At 62.8% G+C, this 22,087-nt stretch overlaps 1 protein-coding gene across 4 annotated transcripts in view; it reads right to left on the bottom strand.

Annotated features, from left to right (window-relative positions):
• Nucleotides 1-517: 517 nt before the first annotated feature.
• Nucleotides 518-22,087, bottom strand: part of USP43 (ubiquitin specific peptidase 43) — a 91,630-nt gene continuing 70,060 nt past the window's right edge. Inside the window, exons 1-15 of one of the 4 annotated variants that reach the window (XM_065852222.2) lie at nucleotides 14,308-14,832; nucleotides 11,610-11,750; nucleotides 9,082-9,182; nucleotides 8,714-8,806; nucleotides 8,273-8,408; nucleotides 8,033-8,156; nucleotides 7,220-7,391; nucleotides 7,016-7,127; nucleotides 5,995-6,098; nucleotides 5,587-5,664; nucleotides 5,365-5,494; nucleotides 4,435-4,771; nucleotides 3,550-3,708; nucleotides 2,167-2,283; nucleotides 518-2,087 (exon numbers count right to left, since the gene is read on the bottom strand). In XM_065852222.2, the coding sequence (XP_065708294.1) occupies nucleotides 1,372-2,087; nucleotides 2,167-2,283; nucleotides 3,550-3,708; nucleotides 4,435-4,771; nucleotides 5,365-5,494; nucleotides 5,587-5,664; nucleotides 5,995-6,098; nucleotides 7,016-7,127; nucleotides 7,220-7,391; nucleotides 8,033-8,156; nucleotides 8,273-8,408; nucleotides 8,714-8,806; nucleotides 9,082-9,182; nucleotides 11,610-11,750; nucleotides 14,308-14,832 (3,045 nt within the window). In that variant the 3' untranslated portion in view covers nucleotides 518-1,371. Of the gene's footprint in view, nucleotides 2,088-2,166; nucleotides 2,284-3,549; nucleotides 3,709-4,434; nucleotides 4,772-5,364; nucleotides 5,495-5,586; nucleotides 5,665-5,994; nucleotides 6,099-7,015; nucleotides 7,128-7,219; nucleotides 7,392-8,032; nucleotides 8,157-8,272; nucleotides 8,409-8,713; nucleotides 8,807-9,081; nucleotides 9,183-11,609; nucleotides 11,751-14,307; nucleotides 14,833-22,087 lie in introns of those variants that run through there. The other 3 variants (XM_071816571.1, XM_071816572.1, XM_071816573.1) reach the window with 3 other exon arrangements.

Genomic DNA, 22,087 nt, shown 5'->3' with positions numbered 1-22,087 from the left:
CACCATGGGGGGAAGCATTGGTGGGGATGGATGAGAGTTGGGGGGGATAAAAGGGTGGAGTAGGGGCTGTGTGGGATGTTGGGGTCCTGGTAAGGTGGGATGGGGCAGTGCCAGGCAGGGGGTGGTTCCAGCACAGATTTGGGGTGGTCCCACCCAAGATTCTGGGTGGTCTGAGGCCAGATTTGGAGTAGTCCGAGCCTGGATTTGGGGTGGTTCCAGCCCACATTTGTGCCCACTGGTGGATTTAGGACACAGGCTCTTGGAAGATGCTTTTTTTGCAAAAAATGAGCTTTCATGGAGGTTTGGTTGATAGAATGGTGGTTTTTCCTCTATGTGGGCTGTCATGGTCCCAAGGGATGGGGCAGCATCAGGCCGTGGGTGGTCTCAGCCTGGATTTGGGTGGTGGGGAAGTACCGCTGGACCATCACTACTGTGGGCAGACACAGGTGCTGGGGAAGGCTGGGTGCCCTGGATACATCTCCTGGGATGGACACTGTCCCCAAGCACCACACCAGGCTCCTTTCACGTGTCTTTAATAGAAACCGTCGGCGGTGGGGCCGCAGCCCCCGCGTACAAAAGCTGGCTGGAAGAATTGCGTATTGCATAGACCGTGGTGTGGGGGACCCGTCCACCCCCCCAAAAAATAGTCGCCTTTTAGAAAACAAAAAGCGTCTCTGAATAAAACTCTCCTGGTACAATAAATAACTCTCATGCCTTAGAGGTGGCGGAGCCGGGAGCCCATGCCTGCCCCCCTGCTCCCTGGGAAGGGATGTGGGGAGGTGAGTGGGTGATGTCCCCAGTTCAGGATGCCCCTGGGTTGGGATACCCCTAGTTCCAGAGCCACTGGTTCGCAATGACCCCTGTTTGGGATGCCCCAGGGTCAGGAACCCCCATTTGGGGCTGCCCTCAGTCTGGAATGCCCTGGGTTGGCATGACCTGCATCAGGATGCCCCTACTTGGGAGCCGTCCGGTCAGGATTCCCTGTTTGGGAGCCTCCAGTTTGGGATGCCCAGGTTTGGGATTTCCCCTGGGTCAGGAGCCCCCAGGCTGGGATGCCCCTGGGTTGGGAGCTTCTATTTCAGGTTGCTCCAGGTTTGGGATGCTCCTGCGTTGGGATGCCCCCAGTCTGGGAGCCTTCAGTTTGGGATGACCCAGCTTCAAGATACCTGAATGCCTCCAGTTTGGGGATGCCCCGGTTTGGGAGCCCCCAGGTTGGGGTGTTCCACATGGGGTTGTTCCCAGTTCAGGATGACCCTGCTTTGGGATGCCCTGGCTTGGGGTCCCCTGGTTCAGGACCTCTTGGGTTGAGATACCTCCAGTTTGGGAGCCCCCGGTTTGGGGTGCCCGGGGGGCGCTGCCTGGGGCCGTGGCTCAGAAGCTGGACTCTGGCACGGCCAGGCGGCACAGAGAGCCCACAGGCTGCCGTCCCCGCTGCAGCGTGGTGCCGGGGGGACCCCAGGCGGGCAGGGGGGATCCCCTCACACCCCTGCCCAGTGAGGCCGAGCGCCGCAGGCCCCTCTCGGGGCGCAGGGGCAGGCTGGCCGAGCTCTGTGAGCGATTTATGGCCACCAGGCTGGAGAACAGATGTGCTGGAGGGACATCCACTTCCCCCTCCGGCTGCGGCCGCCTGGGGCGGTGGAGCCCCCCTGTCCCCTCCCCGCTCTGCTTCGGGCTGCTCTGGTTTTTAGGGGGTTGGTGCGGGGTCCCCTCGGCACCGGCACTGGCAGCTCGTCGCGGTGTGGGCACACGAAGGGGCTGGCGGGGGGCTCGGGGGGTGCCCGGCTCCTCCTGCCCCTTGCCAGGCTGTTTTATGGGGCCACCTGGTGGGGGGCTGGGGGTTGGAGGGGTGTCGGGGTCACTCTCACCACCCGTGCCAAGTGGGAGGAGGGAGCGGCGGGTACAGCGAGGCCGGGACCCCGACTCCAGATATGCCACCAGCCCCCCGGGGACCCCCGGCCGGCCCCGCTCCTTGCTGGAGAAGGACCAGCGGGGGGGCACAGCCACGGGGGGGGCACTGGCGGGTGGGACCTTCACACTGAGGCTGCGGCCCTGGACACCCCGAACCAAGGGTCTGGCCTCAAAGCCACCTGCAATTAAAAAAATAATAAGTGGTGGGTTCTGGAGCCACCCTGGGGTGCTGGCAGTGGTGGGGGGGATCAGCATCACCTTTCTCCAGGGCAGTGGTGGCATCGGGGGTGCCAGGCGGCAAGGGCCGGGTGGCCGAGTGACCCGCAGCTGCGGTGTCCCCTGTGCTGGTGCCCAGGCGCGTCAGCCAGTGGGGACCTGCGAGAGCAGGAGGGTGGGGAGGGTGACAGCAACCCTGCACCCCAGGGTGCCCAGCAATGGGGAGCACTGGGCTGCACCAGGTGCAAGTCCATGTGTAAATCTGCACAAGTACATGGTGTGTGAGCGGGCCGTGCCGTGTGTGCCTTGCGGCTGCAGTTCAAAGATTTGTGTGCGCTTGCCACACCACGTGCTAGTGTGTGTGCCCACTCTGGTGTGCAGCTCCATGCACAGGTATGTGCACGTGCGCACCTGGCTTGTCGGGACAGGCACACGTGCACCTGGTCGTGCATGTGCATGCCAGGGTGTGTTCAGCTGTACTGCGTGCGCTCAACACTGCATACATAGCGGTGTGTGTGTATCCCTGTGTGCGCCTGTCTGCCTTACTGTCCCTGCATAGGTGTGCATGTATGTCTGTGTGCATGCACTACTCTGTGTGTGCAAGTGCTGAACACATATGCCTTTAGTGGTGCTGTATGTGCACATACAACACTGCACATGTGTGCACGTGACCGTGCCATCCATGCATGTGCACCTACCACAGCGGTTGTGCATGTGTGCACAAGGGTGTGCAGGTGGCTGTACTGTCTGTGCAAAACCCTGTGCATGCTTGTGTGCACGGGCATGCACATATGCACACTTGGCTATGCCATATGTGTGCCTGCCTGCCATACAACCCATGCACAGGTGTGCACACCTGTCCATGTGCATGCATGTCTGTGCATGCAGCTGTGCTATGCACACACTATGCTGCATGTGCTGAATGTGCACGTGCTCAGCTCTGCTGCAGGTACCATGCTGTGTGCACGTGTGTGCGCTCAGTTGTGCCGTGTGACAGTGCACATGCACCTCCCACACTGTTCATATGTCTGCATACGTGCGCATTAGCCTCTGCTATGTGTGCTCAACACTGTGCATGCCAATGTGCACAGGCAAGCACGTGCATGTGTGTATGCATCTGCGGGCCATCAAGTCCATGCATGGGTGTGCATGTGTGTCTGTACGTATGTGTGCACACACACACCATTCTGTGCACATGCATTAGTGCTCTGCATGTGTGCACACCACACTGTGTACACCTGCACCTACACTCTGTGTGCGCTCCCACACTGCACGTGCTGAACGCACGCACCTGCGGCTCTGCTGCACATTTACTGCACCCTGTGTCACATATGTGCACCCAGTTGTGCCACACGTGCCCGGGGCGGTGGCCTCAGAGTTTGCGGGTGCTGTGGGGTGCAGGCGGGCAGGGAGATGGGTGCTCACCCCGGAGGGAGCTGCCGGCCGCCCAGGAGGGCGCAGCGTTGCGGCGCTGGTAGAAGAGGATGTAGGCGCTGCGGGTGCTCACCTCGGCCTCCTGCACCCCCTCCACCCGGCTGTCGTCATAGCTGTACCAGCGCCCGTCCAGGGCATTGCAGCAGTAGGCTGGGTGAGGGGGGAGACAGGAGGTGAGGGCGGAGACACAGGGGGTGGGATGGGATCAGGCTCTGCCCTTGACCCCCTGGCCACCCCACAGTGCAGGGACAGCCTGGGCGTGCAGGACACTGCTGGGGGACACATCCCAGTGCCACGGCTGCAGCACTGTCCTGGGTGTCCCCTATGCCCCTGCTCCCTGGTGCTCTGCCCCACAGCAGATACCCCTGAGCTGCCCCTCAACCCCATGCTGTGCCCCCCCCCCCCCATCACCGAGGTGTCCCCCCGCAAACCCACACTGTGCCCTATGGCATATTCCTCTGATGTGGCCCCCTAAGCTCACAATGTGCCCCACAGCACAGCCCCTTTAGTGCCCCCGCAAACCCCACACCATGCCCCGCAACGTGCCCCCCATTCTGCTGCCAAGCCGCATGGCACACTGTCTGCAGTGCCCCTCCAAACCCCACATCACAGCCCCTCCAGCACCCCTTTTGCAGTGCCCCCCATGGCACACCCCTGCAGTGCCCCAGCCCTACAGCACACCCCCTGCAGTGCTTCTCAAACCCACACCTTGCCCCATGGCACACCCTCTGCAGTACCCCCACGAACCCCATAACATGCCCCCAGCACATCCTTTGCAGTGCCCCCCAACTGCACAGCACACCCCATGGCAAACCCTGCAGCACCCCCAAACCCCACGCCAGGCCCCACACCCCTGCAGTGCCCCACCCCACTCACCGGTGTAGTGCCCCCCCTGCATGCTGCCGTGGTGGTTGCAGACTGCGTACAGGTCGTAGAGGTAGTCACGAGGGGAACAAGGGGAGCGCTGCCAGGGCACCCAGCACCTCAACATCTGCCTGCTGGCCTGGCCCTGCTGTGCCATATGGGGGGCCATGTCCAGGCCCCGCAGCGGGAACCTCACCAGCGTGGTGAGTTTGTGCCAGTGCTCAGCCACCTGCCGAAAGCGCTTGAGGTGGATGATGAGGATGTCGGGCAGCGTCCAGAGGCTCAGCTTCACCGTGCCCTGCTGCAGCACCTTGCAGTGCGGGCAGCGCCAGGCGTCGTCCGGGGCCAGCTGGGGACAACACATAGAACCAGATTGTCCTGAGCTGGAAGCACCCACCAGGATCATCGAGTCCAGCTCCTGCCCCTGCACAGGACACCCCACAGGTCACCCCGTGTGTCTGAGGACGTTGTCCAGTCTCTCCTTGAACACTGTCAGGTTGGGCCGTGACCCCTCCCTGGGAGCCTGTTCAGTGTCCAGCACCTCTGGGTGAAGAACCTTTTCCTCATGTCCACTGACCCTCCCTGGCACATCTTCTGCCGTTCCCTGGGCTCTGTCACTGTCACAGAGAAGAGCTCAGCCCTGCCCCTCCTGCTCCTGCTGAGGAACCTGCAGCCCATGAGCTCTGCCCTCAGTCTGCTCTGCTCCAGCTGAACAAACCCAGGGACTTCAGCTTCTCCTCATTGTCTTCCCCTCCAAACCTTCCCCAACTCGGTGTCCCTCCTCTGGACACTCTCCAGTAGCTTTGTCTCCTTTTCTCCTGTGTCCCCAGCCCTGCACACAGTGAATGCTGCAGGTGAGTACTGTGCCACAGCCACCTCTGAAGCACCCCCAGCCCTGCCAAAGCCATCCTCGGCGCCGCGGACAGGCAGGGTGTGCAGTACCTGCTCCTCCTTGGTGTAGAGCTGGAAGCACTCGTCCAGCGTGCAGCTGTGCTGCTGCCGGTGCGCTTGCTGCTGCAGCCGCACGCTCTCCGCGTCCTGCACCTCCTCCTCCTGGATGTCCCCAAAAAGGCTGCGGGGACAGGGGGGTGACATAATATCAGGCAGGGTCAGTGACCTGGGTGCTGGGGTGTCCCCCCCCAGCCCTGAGTGCATGGAACTCACCGCTCTTTGGTGCTCATGTCCCACTCCACCGTCAGCTTCACGTGGGGAGGGCCACCCCTCTGGCTCAGCTGCAGGGCTCTAGGGGACAATGACAAAGTGAGATGGCCCCCTGAAGTCCTCCGTACCCACAGGGCCACTTCTCTGCAGCCCATAGTGGCAGCTGGGGACAGCCACCACCTCCCCATGCAGCATCCATGGCATGGACATAGGACTGGGGAGCCAGTCCCCAGGGACGGGGGTGGCCACCACTGGGACACCTCTGGCCCCTCATGGTGCCAACACAACCACACACAGGGACATCGTGGCCACCCACAGGGACACTGTGACCTGCCATTGTGACCACCACTTGCCAGCCCTGGGGAGTGAGGGGACATCCTGGGGACAATCCTGTCCCTGCAGCGCCCTTACCTGTCGACAGCAGGGTGGCAGAGGGGGCGGGGGTCCTGCGGGGACAGGTAGGCACAGGTGGCCAAGCCCCCTGCCAGGCGGATGCGGAAGAGGGTCCCTGCACCCTGCAAGGGGAGAAGGGGCTGTGGGGTGCGTGGGGCACAGCCCCCACATCCTCTGGTGTCACCCATGGGGAGCCATGCCTTGTGACACAGGACAAAAAAAAGCCCCAAAAATCAGATTCCTTTGGTCCCTGTGGCAGGGCTGGCAGGGGACACCCATGGGGTTGGGAACGCAGGGCTAGGGGATGGCCTGTCCCACTGCTGCGGTGCGGCTGGGGACAAAGGGGCAGCGCAGGGACACCAGCACCTGTGGGATGGTGGCACCTGGGCGCTGGGGAGGGCGGCTGGGCTGGGGTGACTCTGCCGTGGGAGCCGGCTGGCACTGCGGGCAGCCATGGCCATGCCGTGCCCACCCACGGTGACACCACTGGCTGCCTGCAGCAACAACACAACCACCTGCAGGGACACCAGAGCTACCCACAGGGACAATGTGGCCACCCATGGTGACACCACTGGCCAGCTGTGGTGACAACATGACCACCCACAGGGAGACCACTGCCACACAGAGAGACACTGTGACACCACTGGCTGCCTGCAGTGCAATTATGACCAGCCCCAGGGACAGCATGGCCCCCCCTAGGGACCATCAGCATCAACACAACCACCCCAAGGCCACCACAAACACCCATGATGACAGCACCGGCGACCTTGCAGACAAGCACAGTTCCACCATGGTCACCCATGGTGCCACTACAGCCAGTGATGGTGCCACCCATGGTCACCCACAGCTCTACCATGGCCACCCACGAAGACACCCAACATGGGCACCAACAGCTCTACCACACACCTGTAGAGACACCACAGCCACTCAAAGCTCTACCATGGCCACCTGTACCCCATCCCCACCAGGGCTGCAGTGCTAGCAGCCCTGGCCACAAGTGTCCCCAGCAGGGGCCAGCATTGTCCCCTCTCCTGCTCACCTGTGCCTGCACCTCTCCCCGCAGCAGCGCCCGCATCTGGGCCAGGATGCTCTGCTGGAGCTGCTCCCAGGAGACGCCCCGCTCCTCCCGCAGCACCAGCGGTGGCCCAAACCTGGGGACAACGGGGGACACTGGGTGAGGAGGGGACACCCCCGCGGCCCCTCCCGCCAGGGCAAGGCAGGCGCAGGCAGGACGGGCAGGTACCTGGCGAGGCGGGGGCCGGTTCCCGCCGTGTTGCAGAGCAGCAGCAGGATGCGGCCGCCCGGGCCGTGCAGGCAGCCGTGCAGGCAGTCGCAGGAGCGGGCGGCAGTGGGCAGCAGGCGCTGTCCCTCGGGCTGGGCCCCCCCGGGGGAGCTGGGCAGGCTGCAGGGACCCCCTGAAGGCAGGGCCAGGGTCAGCCAGGGACTCTCGTTTAGTATTAATTAGGTGTTAATTAGCATCCATGGTCCTCTCCCACAGCAACGTCCCCACGGGGGCCCTGCCTGCAGCGCTGCCTCCTGGCCACCAACCACAGCCTCTACCAATCACAGCAGAGCATGCCTGCCTCCCACCAATCAAAGGGCAGGGGGAGAGAGAGGGAAAAGACTCCCACCAATAAGAGCAGAGCACACTAACCTCCCACCAATCACAAGGCAGGGGGAGAGCAGGGAAACAAGACTCACACCAATCAGAACAGAGGACACCTGTCTCCAACCAGTCGGAGGGGGGGGAGAAAAAAGGCTCCCACCAACCATAGCATGCGTGCCAAGGTTCCCACCAATCACAGCAGAGGACGCAGCTCCCACCAATCACAGCAGTGCAGGCAGGCAACCCACAGCAAAGGATATCAGTCTCCCACCAATCCCAGTGGAGACCAGCTGCCTCTGACCAATCACAGCACACCACTCCCCCACCAATCACAGTGAGAGGAATCACCAATCCCAGGGATGCTCCCACCACCCACAAGCTGCTCCCAACCAATCAGCGCTGTGCAGGTGCCAGCTGCAGCCAATGGGGACAGGGGTGGGAGGGCGATACCTGTGTGGCGGGCAGGGGGCGGCTGGAAGGCGTAGAGCGGCGCCCCCTCCCCGGCCCCGCACAGCGCGTCCGCATCACCCAGGGAGCGCAGGAACCCCCGCGGGGACACCTCGGCCAGGATCACCTGCGGGATGGCACCTCAGTGTCCCTTGGAGGATGTCCCCTCCCACGTCCCCAACACTGAGGGACAGCACTGTCAGTGTCCCCCAGAAGGGGTGTCCCCTGCCATGTCCCCGTTACCTGCTCTGGGGGGATGTGTCCCTCCTGCGCCACCATCTCCCGCAGCTCAGCCACGGTGCCCAACAGGGGCACGGCCAGGCCCACCCGCACGAACCGCCAGCGCTCGCACTGCAGCACCAGGGTGACGTTGAGAGCCCTGGGGACACCGGGGGGGACACACGCACAGCTCAGCGGGGAAGCCACACCGCACCGAGACCTGACGCCACTCGTGACCACGCCGGAGGAACCCGTTGTGCGGCAGCTCTGACTCTGGGACAGCAAACGCCCATTGGACACAGCTCCGTGGTGGTGGCTGTCACTTGTCCCAACACTGCCACCACCTCCTGAATTAATGATTTACCCCAAAATATACACATTTCTCTCACTGAAGCCAAAACCCCGCTGGGCAGTGGCCGTGTCTCTCACCGCAGCGAGCGGCTGGGGAGGCAGGGCCGGGCTCACCTGGTCTGGCGCAGCGGGATGGGCAGGGAGATGCACAGGAAGGGGTCGAAGGTGTTGCTCTGCTTCAGGCAATGCGGGCATGTCAGGGAGGACCTGCAGAACACGGCCGCGGCATGTCACCGGCATGGGGACAGCACCCCAGGGTCCCCACCGGGGGCTGCACCGCCCTGCTGGCAGTACTGCATCCCAGGTACCGTATCCCGGGTACCGCATCCTGGGTACCGCATCCCCGGCAGGATGGAGGGCGGGAGGGATGGATGGAGCCTCTCTGCAGGGCTGAGTGCTCCTGGCTCCTCCCTTCTCTAGGCTGGCAGAGTCCGGCCACCCCCCAGCACAGCCCCGCCAGGGCAGGACTGTCCCCCCCTCACCTGTACTGTGCCTGGAAGTGGCTCTGCACGAAGCTCTGCCCGTGGGGCTGCCAGGCGGCCGGTGGGGACCTGCTGGCATCAATGATCCCATCCTTGCCAGCCTGTGGGGACAAGAGACAAGTGAGCAAGGTGCAGAGGTGACCCCCCCCACCACTGAGGAGCTGGGGACTCGTCCCAGTGAACCAAGCCCAGCTTTGGTGTCCCTGTGGCATCCATGCCGAGGAAAGGCAGGACACTCAGTCAGGGAGGCAGCCACTTTTGCCAAATTCAGGGGATGCCAGAATCGGGAGGCGAGAACCTGCACACCCAGGATGCCTGAGAGGAACCAGGTCCTCTGCTCTGCTCCACAGGGAATGGGGACACTGGGACATGACCACGTTATGCAGCCAGACCTGCCCGGTTAGGAGACACAGAATAACAGAATCATAGAATCATTTTGGTTGGAAAAGACCCTCAGGATCATGGAGTCCAACCATAACCCACCCCCGGCACTGCCCCATGTCCTGAGAACCTCATCTCCGTCTGTCCAACCCTCCAGGGATGGTGACTCCAGCACTGCCCTGGGCAGCCTGTTCCAATGCCCCACAGCCCTTTGGGGAAGAAATTGTTCCACAGATCCAATCTCAGCCTCCCTTGGGGCAACGTGAAGACATTTCCTCTCATCCTGTCTCTTGTTACTTGAGTTTTTGGTCCAACATCTCCCTAACACAATCTCCCTGCCCACCCGCTGCCCTGGGAACCACAGAGAGCCCGTCCCCACACACAGAGGACAGAAGCCACAAGCTTCACCCCCTGCTATGGGCACATGGAGCCTGATGGCAGAAGAGTTGTCACAGAAAGGAGCCTCAACAGCCTGGGAAAGGACTGAGCTGTTTTGGGGCAAGTAGGAAGATTTTTGGAGTCACAGTGAGCAAGACTGAAAATCAGTGCGGTATTTGGCTGGGAGGTGGATTTTCCTTGTGCCATCTGCTGGCACTGGGTCCTGCTGTGCCTGACATGTCCTCACAGTCTGTGCGGGGCCAGGGTCCATCTGCTGTGGACCTGGACTCTGTGCCCCATGCGGCCCCCAAAATACCCCCAAAACCCACGGGGATGCCTCCTCCTCCTTCAGCCGTCCCAGCAGCCAAGCCTTGGTCCCCACCAGGGTGCCTCAGAGCCGCTGTGTATCAGGGCAGCCATCAAACACCCAGGAGGGTATTTAGAATCATAGAATCATTTGATTGGAAAAGACCCTCTAGATCATCGAGTCCAACAGGCAACCCACCCCTGGCACTGCCCCATGTTCCTGAGAACCTCATCTCCGTCTGTCCATCCCTCCACGGATGGTGACTCCAGCACTGCCCTGGGCAGCCTGTTCCAATGCCCAGCATCCCCTCCTGAACCAGGAGGGGCACATGTGTGCCCAGCTCCATCCAGGCACTTCAGAGCCATTTACTCATGCTCATGGCCCCCACGGGACACCCCGTCCCCGTGGACACAAACACACAGGTGCCACTTGGGTGGCACACCCCAAAAGGGGACAAGACCACGATGAAGGGCTGGGGGAGGCTGAGCCAAACTGCGGATGCTGGGGGGACACAGAGTCCCGTCCCTGGAGCCAGGCGGGCATCTCGGGCATTGCCACGGCACCGCCAGTGGTGTCACAGCACAGCCCATGGCAGCTGGTGACACCTCACATTAAACAAGCTGCTCGCTGCCAGGCTCTCCCTGAGAGCCGTGGGGATCTACAACCCCCCAGGGAAAGGCGGGCAGGGCTAAGAACAACTCAGCTCAGTGCACGGACACTGCAGACCCTGCCCAAGGAGGTCTAAGAGCCACAAGGCTGCCCCAGCCCCAGGTTTTGGGGACAGGCACTGCAGCTGAGCTCTCCCATGGGGACAGAGCCCAGGCCAGGCTGGGGTACGGGCAGGGGCTGCCCGCGGGGTCCCCGGCCCCCGGCCCTCAGCCACAGCCACCGTGCCCCACGCTGGGGACAGGGAGCACAAAGATGGTCCCAGGAGCCCTGTGCCCCAGGTGGGCATCACCCTCAAAATGGGGACAGCACTGCCGAGCACAACCACCCCCAGCACAAACCCATCCGCTGCAACAGGTGATGCCATGCGCGCAGATGGACACAGGGAGACTTCATTCCTGGGTCTGCCAGCAGCAAAGCTGCCGAGCGCTGTAATTACAGCTTAGCTGGAGGTGGGGAAGGACAGGGGGTGGATCGCCTTCCAGCCAAGCGATCACAAGAACTGGGGTGCCCACCAGAACTGGGGGGCTCAGCCAGACAGACCAGCTCCTGCTGACACCCCCGCGCTCTCCCAGCACCCAACCACCCTACCCAGCCCCGCAGCACCCAGCTCCCAACAGCCTCCCCCCTCCCACACGGGCCAAACCACATCACCCGTATCCCCCTTCCATACCAGTATGGGGGACAACTCCAGCCTGGCCCCTCCCAGCACATCTCGGCTTCCCCAGGCCCAGGCTCAGCGTGGACGTCCCCCCCAAAGCCAGGGGGTGCGGCCACCCTGGCAAAGGCCACCCACCTCCTCGGGGACACGAGGGTGCTGGGCAGGGGACGCAGCACCCAGGTCCTCGTGCATTCGGTCCAGCAGCCAGAGTAGGAACTCGAGTGCGTCGTGCTGCGCGTTGCCCCTGAACTGCGCGCTGTGCTTGGAGACGATGTTCTGCAGGAGACGGGCAGGGAGGGCGCTGAGCCTGGCGCTAACGAACGGCAAGTTCATTAGCACCCGTCACAAAAACCCGTCCCTGCTTCCTGCCTCTGCAGGGACACTGCGGCCACCCTGGGGACAGCTGAGCACACCCAGCCAGAATGGCAGCTCTGGGGCCCATCACTGTGGTGCCCCAGCTCTCAGCTGCTGGGACAAGGCCAGGAGGGGACAGCTTGCCACGGGCAAGGGGACACGGCACATCCCAACAAACCCAGACAAGTCCAGCCCGCGGGGACCCACCAGTGTCACCTGCCCTGCACGCCCTGATGGCCTGAGCTGGGCCAGGGGAAGGCAATTCCCAGCGCCGGGTGCCCCAGCAGGCAGCAGCTCTGCCCCAGCCCTGCCTGCCCCTGCCACCCCGGCACCAGCAGCCAGCCCGGTGCCTCCCCGTGCCTCAGTCTCCCCAGCCAGGCGATGCCGGCGGTGCCAGCCCAGCCACCCAAGGCCCTACAAGAGACACGGGCTGTTCATACAGCCAAGCAAAAGTGTGGCCCGCGGGCAGGGGAGCTGCCAGCCCTGCCTGCCCTGCCTGCACAGGCAGGAGGAAAGCCCCCGAGCAAACCTCCTGCACCCCAAAACCGGGGATGCTCAGCCCATCAGAGCTGGCACTCTGCACTCTCCAGCTGAAGCGCAGCAGCTGAGACCGGGCAGTGGACCAGACATGTCCCCGATGGAGCCACGTGCCAGGGGGTTCCCACCAGCCCCCCAAGGGCAGTGCTGGGGTGCTGCCTGCCCTGCCAAGCTCTGCCCCCCCACCCAAAGCCCTGCCAGCTCCCCCTCCCCGAGGCTGCCCCCTCCTTGTCCCCTCTCCTCCTTCCCCCCAGCCCCTCAGGGGGTCCCCAGCTGCTGACAGGGTTCCCCAGAGCATTCTGCCCCCATCTCCCCCATGGAGCTCCCCAAAAGACAGAGCTTGGGGTCCCCAAGGACCTGTCTCCAAGCCTGGGCTGGCAGCAGCTGCTCAGAGCCAACAGACAAAGCACAATTTTGGGAGCCCCAGATCCAGCACCAGGAGGGAGAAACCCCAACCATCTGCATGGATCTGAACCAGCTGATGCAGTGACACCCCAACCATCCGTGGTTACAATCAAACCAGCACGGCAGGGCAGGGGTCAGAGCTCCAGCGCCACCGGGACCCCCCAGAGCCAAGACCCCTCTGGCCGCCACCTCGCCTGTCCCAGCCCCGCTCTCCTGGCAGCAGAGGGAGCAAGGCCACCACCCATGGCCTTCAAACAAAAGGAGCCACGGACTCGCTTCTTATTTTTAAAATCTTATTTAGACAGATTAAAAGAAATTAAAATAAGGTGGCAGTTCATGGCAGATGCAGATAACCACCTGAAGGGAGGAAATTCAGAGCAAAGGCTGCAAGTTTGGGGTGGTTTTTTTCTGTTGGTTGGGTTTGTTTGCCTCTCTGTGCCTAAGGAACCTGTGTGTTTGGGAGCAGAGGGCACGGAAATCCTGTGCCCAGTGCTGCAAGAGCCGGTTACTTTGCTACAGGGAAATTCAAGGCAACGAGCTCCCCCAGCAGCACCCATGGCACCCTTGCAGGTCTCCCTGGGAAAGGGGGGCAGAGCAGCGGGTACCCCATCCCTGTCTGCGCAGGACCAGCCCGGCTGCCCCCCAGGAGCCGGCAGCGCTGCCAGAAACCCTGAGCAGGGCAGGGTCCAGCCCCTCAGCAGCTCCTCTGAGCGCTTTGCAAGGTTTAACGGCAGCAGCAGTTTAATTGCAGCAGCAAGTCCCTGGGGAATTGTCACCCCACAGGCGAGTGGCCCTGAGCATAGGGGGCTGCCACGCCAGAATCAAAGTGCTGTCCTGTGCTCGACACCCTGTCCTTGTCCCTAAAATGGGTGCAGGTCCGCAGCACACTGGCCTGTGCCCTGCAGGGATGTGACATGCACTCAGCCACAGGGCCTGAGGCCACTGGCTTAGGCTCCCATGCACCATCCCCGGATGGCACCATCCCCTGGTGGCGCCACCAAGACCAGCATGGCCCTCACTCTTGGGCTCCGTGAGGGTGGCTGGGACAGTGAGTTCGCCCACCCAAGGGAGGTCAGAGCTCAGCTGAAGGCAGGAGGTGGGTGACAGCAGTGGGGCTGGAGGGACAGCAGGGCTGGGGGGCATTTGGCAGGGCAGCCCAAGGGCCATGGGGAGGATGTGGCACAGGAGAGGGTGCTGTGAGCTGGGGATGCTGGGAGCAGCAGGGGGTCCCAGTGAGTGCGGGGGGCACGGGGTGCAGGTGGGATGTGCAGGGCAGGGGGTGCGGTGGGTGCTGGAGGCAGGAGATGCAGGTGGGTGCCAGAGTTGGGGGATGCTGGGAGCAGGAGATGCTGGTGGGTCCTGTGAGCTGGGGTGCCCGTGGGTGCTGTGGGGCAGGGGATTCGAGTAGGATGTGCAGGGCGGAGGGGGCCGGTGGCTGCGCAGGGCAGGGGATGCCGGTGGGTGCTGGAGATGCCGGTGGGCGCGGGGGCCGGGCGCGGTGCGCGGTGCGCGGGGGTCCCGCTGTGCCGGGCCGTACCTTGAACTCCGCGGAGAGCTGCGGGGTGTAGTCGCGGGTCCAGAGGGCGCGGACCAGCGCCGCCAGCCGGTGCGTGACCTCGGCGCGGGCCCCGCGGGCGCGGTACCGGCCCAGCGCCAGGAACTCGGCCAGCGGCACCGTGTTGCTGAGGCACTGCAGCACCGCGTTCATGAAGCAGGTGTTCCCGTGGTTCCGCAGCCCCTGCGCGCCCGGCGGCCGCTCCGCGCCGCCGCTCCCGCCGCTCCCCGCCACCGCCGCCGCTCCCCCGGGCCGCCGCCTCCGGCCCCCCATCCCCGGGCCGCCGCCCCCCCGGAACCCGCCTTCATCGTCCTCCGGCACGGCTCGGCGCCTCCCGCGGCCCCCGGCCAGGCGCGCCCAGGTGCGGAGCAGCCGCCCGGCCAGGCTGCCCAGGGAGCGCAGGGCGCGGCGCCGCCGCCCGCCCCCCGCCCGCCGCCCCGCCGGGCTCCCCCCGCCGCCCCGCCGCCGCCCGGGGCCGCTTCGCCCCCCCGCCGCCGCCGCGCTCATGGCCCCGGGCGGCCGCCGCCCTCCCTCGGCAACTCCGGCACCGGCCCCGCCGCGGCGCGCATGGTCCCGGGCGGGCGCCGGGCACCCCCCGCCGCCGGTGCCGGTGCCGCTGCGGGGGACGGACGGGCCGGCCGGGCGGTTTTGTGCGCGGCCGGCTCCTCCCTCGGCCCGGCTGGGGCTGCGAGCGGGGAGAGGGACGGGAGGAGGAGGACGAGGAGGAGGAGGAGGGAGCGGGAGCTGCTGCTGCCGCTGGCGGCGGGCGGCACCGACTGCCCCGGTGTCCCCAGCATCACCCCGGAGTGTCGCAGCCTGATGTCCCCAGCACCACACCAGGGTTTTCCCGGGAGTCCCAGCCATGTCCCGTCAGCACCTCCCAGCATCACTCCAGGGCTTTCTCCAGAGGCCCAGCATCACCGCGGGGTACCCCAGCATCACCCCAGGGTGTCACAGCATCGCTGTGGGGTGCCCTGATGCTGCCACCTCGGGGTGCTCTTAGCTGGGACAGTGGCACAGTGGCCACCTCTGCACCCACCACACTGAGGTTTTGAGACCTAATGAAGCTCCCTCCACAAAGAGCCACAAAACAAGGGTGGCCACCCCAGCGCTGGCAGAGCCCGGAGGCGTTGGCTGCCTCCTGCCCACCCCACACCAGCTGGCGCCACGTGTGGGTGCTCCTTTGGGGTCCGGCAGAGCTTGGCTGGGGAGGGACAGTGTCACCTTCCCCCCCCTGAGCCTTTCCTATGTGGCCGGGGGGACACAGGATGGCTGAGGCTACTGGGCCAGCTCCTCCTCCCCACCTGCAGCGCCGCCAGCAGGGGAATCCCACTCTGGTTTTGACAAGCAGTTTTCAACCGGATCAGTCCCATGGTCCAGCTGGATCCGTCCCACAGCACCACACATGTGGCACCGGCTGTTTCTGCAGCAACTCGCCCTGGACTGCAACCCGGTGGCAACTTGTTGTTCTTCAAACAGCTCTGAGAGACTCGCATCCCCAACCAAGTCCAGCCACGTGAGGCTGGGACCCGCCTGTCTGTGCCAACAACCTCGAGATGAACCCTGGCCCGGGTTGCTGTGACAGCTCCCAGCACGCTGCTGAGACAACAGCCCCCAGCGCTGCCCTGTGCCCAGCAGCCTGGGCACATCTCGGGCAGAGCTGTCCTTAACCAGGGCCAAGGGGCTGGCAAGGGATGGAGTGGGAAGGAGGTCCCTGTGCCAGGCACGGGTGCCACTGAGTGTCACCTCGCTGCAGGGCAGGGGGTGTTGCAGAGGCCCTGTTGTGGCCGCGTGGCTCTTCTCTCCCCCGGGAGCTGCAGAGGCTGATGATGATGCTGGGGGTGCTCCCAGGGGATCTGAGCTTGGCTGGGGGTGCTGCGGACTCTCTTCCATCCCTGCAGGCCTTGGCAGCATCCAGCAGCATCTGCCTTTCCCCCCGGGAAGGGACAGCGGTGCCGGGCAGGCTCTGCACCGCCTTCCCTGCCCCATAGACACCCTGGGCATGGGGATGTGCTGCAAGCCTGGCCCTGGATGCAGCTGGAGGTGATGTGGGTTCAGAAGAGATGGGGCAAAATGGTGGAGGAAGGGCCAAGTGGTGCTGCTGGATGTCACAGTCCCTCCTCCCACGGGGCAGGGTGTTGGTGACAGGGACACAGTGACCTCCCCGGGGATGCCAGGCTGGTGGCCGCCAGCAGTGAGCATGGAGGAGGGCAGAGAGGCCGCGGGCAGGCGTGCGCAGAGGGCTGTGTGCTGCTGCTGGGGCCAGGCGTGATCTCAGACAAAACCCATCACGGCCTGGCCGTGCCGAGCAGATGGAGGGGGCTCAGCTGCCCGCGGATCCTCCAGGGACGGCTCTGCCGCGGGTGCCCAGGGTGCCGGCAGCTCCGGAGCTGCTGAGCCAGGGAGGAGAGAGGCCTGAGCCCAGCTGCAGTTTTTCTCCCCACCACAGCGAGCCCTGCTGGGTACGGGATGTCCCCTGAGAGCCTGGTGCTGGTGGGGGACACCCCTTGCCCCCCTGCCAGGCCTCCCCGGGGAGCAACCCCAGTCTGGGTGCCATCCAGCCTGGGCTATTGGTCTTTTCTCTCCCTCCAGTGAGATGGAAGGAAGTTGGGAAGCAACCCTGCCTGCTGGGACAGTCTTCTGACCCTGGGGACCAGCTCCTGGGCTCAGCAGCACTCGGACTGGGCAGGATGGTGGGAGGCGACGCGGTGACTCTGTGCAGGATCTGGCCCCAGAGAACCCCCCTGCACCGCGCCGGGCTGGCTGGACGCTGCCGGCACCGCGGGAGGGACTCGCTGGCTCGGGCAGCTGGGGAACAGCGTCAAAGCTGAGCTGAAACTCTGGCCACAAACCTCTCCAAGCTCAGAGGTTTCACTCTCAAACTGCACCCACAGTTAAAGCTCATTTCTCAGCAGCCTCCTGACCGGACAGCTGGGAAGTCCATCCTTACAAAGCCAATACATAAAATGCTCCTCTTGGAAAAGTGTCCTTAAAATTAGGTTCCCTTCTCCCATACTAAGGTCGCCGTCCATAAAGCAACGTCCCAAGATCTCCTGGGTGTGCTGGCAGCTCCAGGCTCTGCTGACAGCACCGTGCTGCTGCAGCCCCTGCAGCAGGGGATGGACACTGGCATCCCCCGCAGCATTTGCATCAGGATAATTCTCTCTGAATTATTTGACAAAGGCGGGTTGTGCTTCACACACCGTGGGAAGAATGAGGTTTACCCAACCTAGAAAGCTCCGGCTCACTGAAAATAGCAGTGCCTGTTGTTTCTCTGCAGCTGGTTTTGGCTGGACACTGGAGCCCGGCAGCATCCCACCCGAGCCAACACAGCGGTGGTGGGAGCGAGAGAGGGAACCTGAGCGGGGCTTAGTGCTGGACTGAGTGGAACCAGAAATCCAAAGCAGCTTGACAATGAAAGCAGGAAAAGCCTAAAGAAAAAGCGAGGGGAGCCGGACGGTGAAAGATGCAGGAGCCAGACTGAGAGTCAGATCAGAAACCGGCTTTTGTTGGAAGGAGATGGGCAGAAAGCAAGACCTGATGAACACATGAAAGGGAAATAGTCTAAAATGCGACAGTGAAACAGAGGCACGTCCCAAAACTCCAAACCTGCCAGAATTAGGAAGTGTTAGATAATGACAGTGGCTCTGCCGGGTCCCCAGCAATGTGCCACAAAGTGCAGCAGCTCAACAGCACCGAGAGCCTCTGGACCCCCCGCCATGCTGATGCGGGGAATAAAACCAGCTCCCATCAGCCAAGGACCTAAAACCCTGCTCGGGTTCTTCTTGAGCAGCATCTTTCCAAGCGCCGGGGCGCAGGCAGCGATACCTTTCTGACAGTAACGCCAGTTCATGCCAACCCAAAGCCATTTGCAGGTTGCAGCGGGCGCCAGGAACGCTCGCTGTGCTGATCTGCCTTTCCGCAATATCGTATGTGCGACCTTCCCTCTTCAAACCGTTCTGAACGCGATGCCTTCCTGTTCAGGCTGAATCAAACACCCATGGGCGCTGCAGCGTGCTGCAGACTGGGGAGCAAATTTGGGGTGGGGAAAATGAAAACGTCCAATGCAAGCAGGGGGGAAAAATGCTTGCTCACTATTCTGGAAAATTCCGTGTTGTTATGGCACGAACTGTCCCGCCGCCTTGGGCACCAGACAGCTGGGATGGATATAAAAGACACGGAGAGTTTTGGTTTGATCAGGGAGACACGGTGACAGGACAGTGTTGGAAACGTCTCCTCTGCCTGGGCAAGAGTCTCTGCCCCAGGGAGGCACTTGGGTGTCAGGATAAGCTCAAGAGAAGAGCCTGAACAGATCTGAGCTGAGCTGTTCCAGCTGTTCCCGGCAGAAATCCATTGTCATGCTGCCAAACCACAATAACAATAAAGAAAAAAGGGAAAACGTGGTGCCCACTGTCTGGGCTTTGCCATCGGACAATGCTTCCTGTATTGGAGCCGCTCCCGTCCCTTGGCACAGGCTGGAACACCCGTGCAGCCGGGGGGAAATGTGCTTTCAGACACCCCGTCCCACTGCCGCGGGCTGTACCCGGGGCTGAGCTGGGGAGAACTGGTGGGGCTGGGAGACCGGGCACGGTCCAGCTCTGCCTGTGCGCTGCCTGTGCGCTGCCTGTGCGCTGCCTGTGCGCTGCCTGCACCACTGCCTGTGCGCTGCCTGCACCACTGCCTGTGCGCTGCCTGTGCGCTGCCTGTGCGCTGCCTGCACCACTGCCTGTGCGCTGCCTGTGTGCTGCCTGCACCACTGCCTGTGCGCTGCCTGTGCGCTGCCTGCACCACTGCCTGCACCGGCTGGATCAGGCAGCGATGTTGTCTCCAGGGCTCTCCAGACTCATGTAACAAGTGCTTTCTGGGTGCAAGTGAGATCGAAGCCTGCGGTGATTTTGAGGAGATTGGTCAAGGCCCAAGGAAATCCGTAATGCTGGTCTGCCAGCAAAACACGGCTGAGAATGTGACTGCATCGTTATTGGGGGTGATTATACAATCACCAGCAACCCCCCACCCGCCGGTGACCTCTGATTTTATGGCGCAAGGCACAAGGAGAAAGCTTCCCCCTGCAGAAGACACCTTCTTATTCACCCTCTCCAACTACAATTAAATTATAGATGGCAAGCTAAGTTATTTAGCACCCGCCATTAAAGATGCATGGGGCCTGCCTGTTCTTGGAGTGTGTTTGAGGAGGAACAGCATCGAGAAGGCAAACGCTGCTTTCCTGAGGATCCCGCATTGTGCTGATGAATAGCGGTGAACGTGCTCCGTCAGTTCGGAACACGAGGGCCGGCAGAAAACCCTGAGCTGCGGGAACCGCTGCACTTTGTTTGCAGCAATTTTGCTCTGGTTTTAGTGCATATGTCTGGTCCCTGGCTGCCTCGCTGAGCAGGTATCTCCGGGCTATTTTCGCCCATTATCCCCTGTGAATGAAGCAGCCGTGATCTCTGCAGCAGGCACTGAAACTGGGGGTGGGAAGGGAGAGCCCGGTACAGCAGTGGGAGCAGGGTTTGTGCTGTGCAAACCGCCCGGGGCTCCGCCGGGGGGAGCGTGCAGGATTCGGGTGGAACAGCCTCACACCTTGGGCGTCTCCAGGATCAACAGCACCAGCTCGCGGAGCTGCATGTGCTCCACTCCATGTTTGCTCAGGCAGGAACCTCGTTGTTTTGCTGGGGCACTGGGAAGGCAGCAGCTGAGTGCTGGGGCAGGACCCTCTGCTCACCGTGTCCCTGCAGCTCACGGCGCCAGGGATGGGGCAGCCCAGCGCCATGCAGCGGGGGTTCTGTGAGGGAGGATGGGGAGCTGCTTCGGGTCTGGCTTTGAATGGGGCTCCCGGGGAAGGTCCGTCCAGGTGGACGAGGAGGCTGTAGCTGCTTGAGGTTAGAATCACGGAATTGTTTTGGTTGGAAAAGACCCTCAAGATCATCGAAGGGACCTTCCCAGCATCCCCAGTGCCCCCCCTGCCATGAGCAGGGACATCTGCACCAGCTCAGGTTGCTCAGAGCCCCGTCCAGCCTGGCCTGGGATGTCTCCAGGGATGGTTCAGCCACCACCTCTCTGCCCAACCTGGGCCAGGCTCTCACCACCCTCAGGGCAACAATTTCTTCCTCATGTCCGGCCTGAATCTCCCTCCTTCAGTTTAAAACCATCACTCCTTGTCTTATCCCAACAGGGATAAGTCAAAAGTCTGTCCCCATCTTTCTTATCGGCCCCTTTTAAGTCCAGAAAGGCCACAATAAGGTCTCCCTGGAGCTTCTCCAGCTGAACACCCCAACTCTCTCAGTCTTAGTGCGGCTGATTCCCTGTACCAGAGCTGCAGATCTCTATTATTGACAGGGTTGTTCCTCATGACTAATGACAGCGTAATGAGTACATTCGTGCTGCAAAATACAACGTGCCTGCCGTCAGGCAAATGCATAATGGAGACGCTTGTGAGTGCAGCTCGTGTTATCCAAACACAAGCTGACTTGTGGCGGAAGAGCAGCACAGGTCGCTCTGCTCGTCTGCTTCTGGGCGTTATCCATGTAGGTCACGTCCATTTGTAAAGCTGCGGGGGCTCCCTGGCCCCGCCGTGCTGGTGAGGAGCGTGTGTGACTCCCAGCGCGGGGCGGCTGTGCGGGAGGGGACGCTGTGCGGGGCAGGAGCTGCCCAGCCGCTGCGGGAGAGGCTGCTGGGAAAGGAGAGGAGCTCGCTCGGCCGCGGGGCCATTTGCTCCAGACGCACTGACAGACTGGAAGGTCACACAGCTCCTGGCACTCACAGCGGTGCCCAAATCACCTGTCCCTGCGGCTGCACGGCTGCGATGGCAGAGCTTTGTGTGTGGGCACGAGTGCGGGGGCTGAGCCGTGACACAGGAGACGCTGTGCGGCTGCTGCGATGGACCAGCCGCCCCGGGTAGGGACCTGCAGCAGCTCCCTGCGCTGGAGCAAGTGAATTCACAGGATCACAGAATCATGGAGTCCAACCATCACCCAGCCCTGGCACTGCCCCATGTCCTGAGAACCTCATCTCCGTCTGTCCAACCCTCCAGGGCTGGTGACTCCAGCACTGCCCTGGGCAGCCTGTTCCAATGCCCCACAGCTCTTTGGGAAAGAAATTGTTCCTAAATCCAACCTCAGCCTCCCCTGGCGCAACTTGAGGCCGTTTTGTCTGCTCCTGGCGCTTGTTCCTGGGGAGCAGAGCCCGACCCCCTGGCTCCAAGCTCCTTTCAGGCAGTTCAGAGATCAGAAGGTCTCCCCTCAGCTCCTGTTCTCCATCTGAACCCCCAGGTCCCTCAGCCGCCCCCATCACACTTGTGCTCCAGCCCCTCACCAGCTCCGTTCCCTTCTCTCAACTCACTCCAGCACCTCAAGCTCTTTCTTGGCGTGTGGGGCCCAAAGCTGCCCCCAGGATTTGCGGTTTGGCCTCCCCAGTGCCCAGCGCAGGGACGGTCACTGCCCTGGGCCTGCTGGCCACACCAGTGCTGGTACCAGCCAGGACGCTGGTGGCCTTTGTGACCACCTGGACACACAATTCAGCCTGTGCCCATGAAGTCTGGGCTGTATTTGATCAAGTGATGCCGCTTCCTACTGAAAAGAAAGCTGGGCAGGACGGGCCATCTCCACAGGCTCTGCTCCCCGCTTTCAGAGCTGCCAGGTGACAGAGCTGGGCCCTGAGCCCCTGCCTGGCTGTCACAAACCCTGGGGCTCAGCAGCCTTTGCTCTCACCGTGCCAGCTCCTCCGAGCTGTGAAGAACCAGCTGGTGCAGGAGGAGCACACGGGG

The sequence above is a fragment of the Patagioenas fasciata genome, chromosome 18, assembly GCF_037038585.1.
Source record: "Patagioenas fasciata isolate bPatFas1 chromosome 18, bPatFas1.hap1, whole genome shotgun sequence".
Lineage (NCBI taxonomy): Eukaryota > Metazoa > Chordata > Aves > Columbiformes > Columbidae > Patagioenas > Patagioenas fasciata.
Note: the sequence above shows the minus strand (reverse complement) of the source record. Positions and strands in the feature narration are given on the sequence as shown.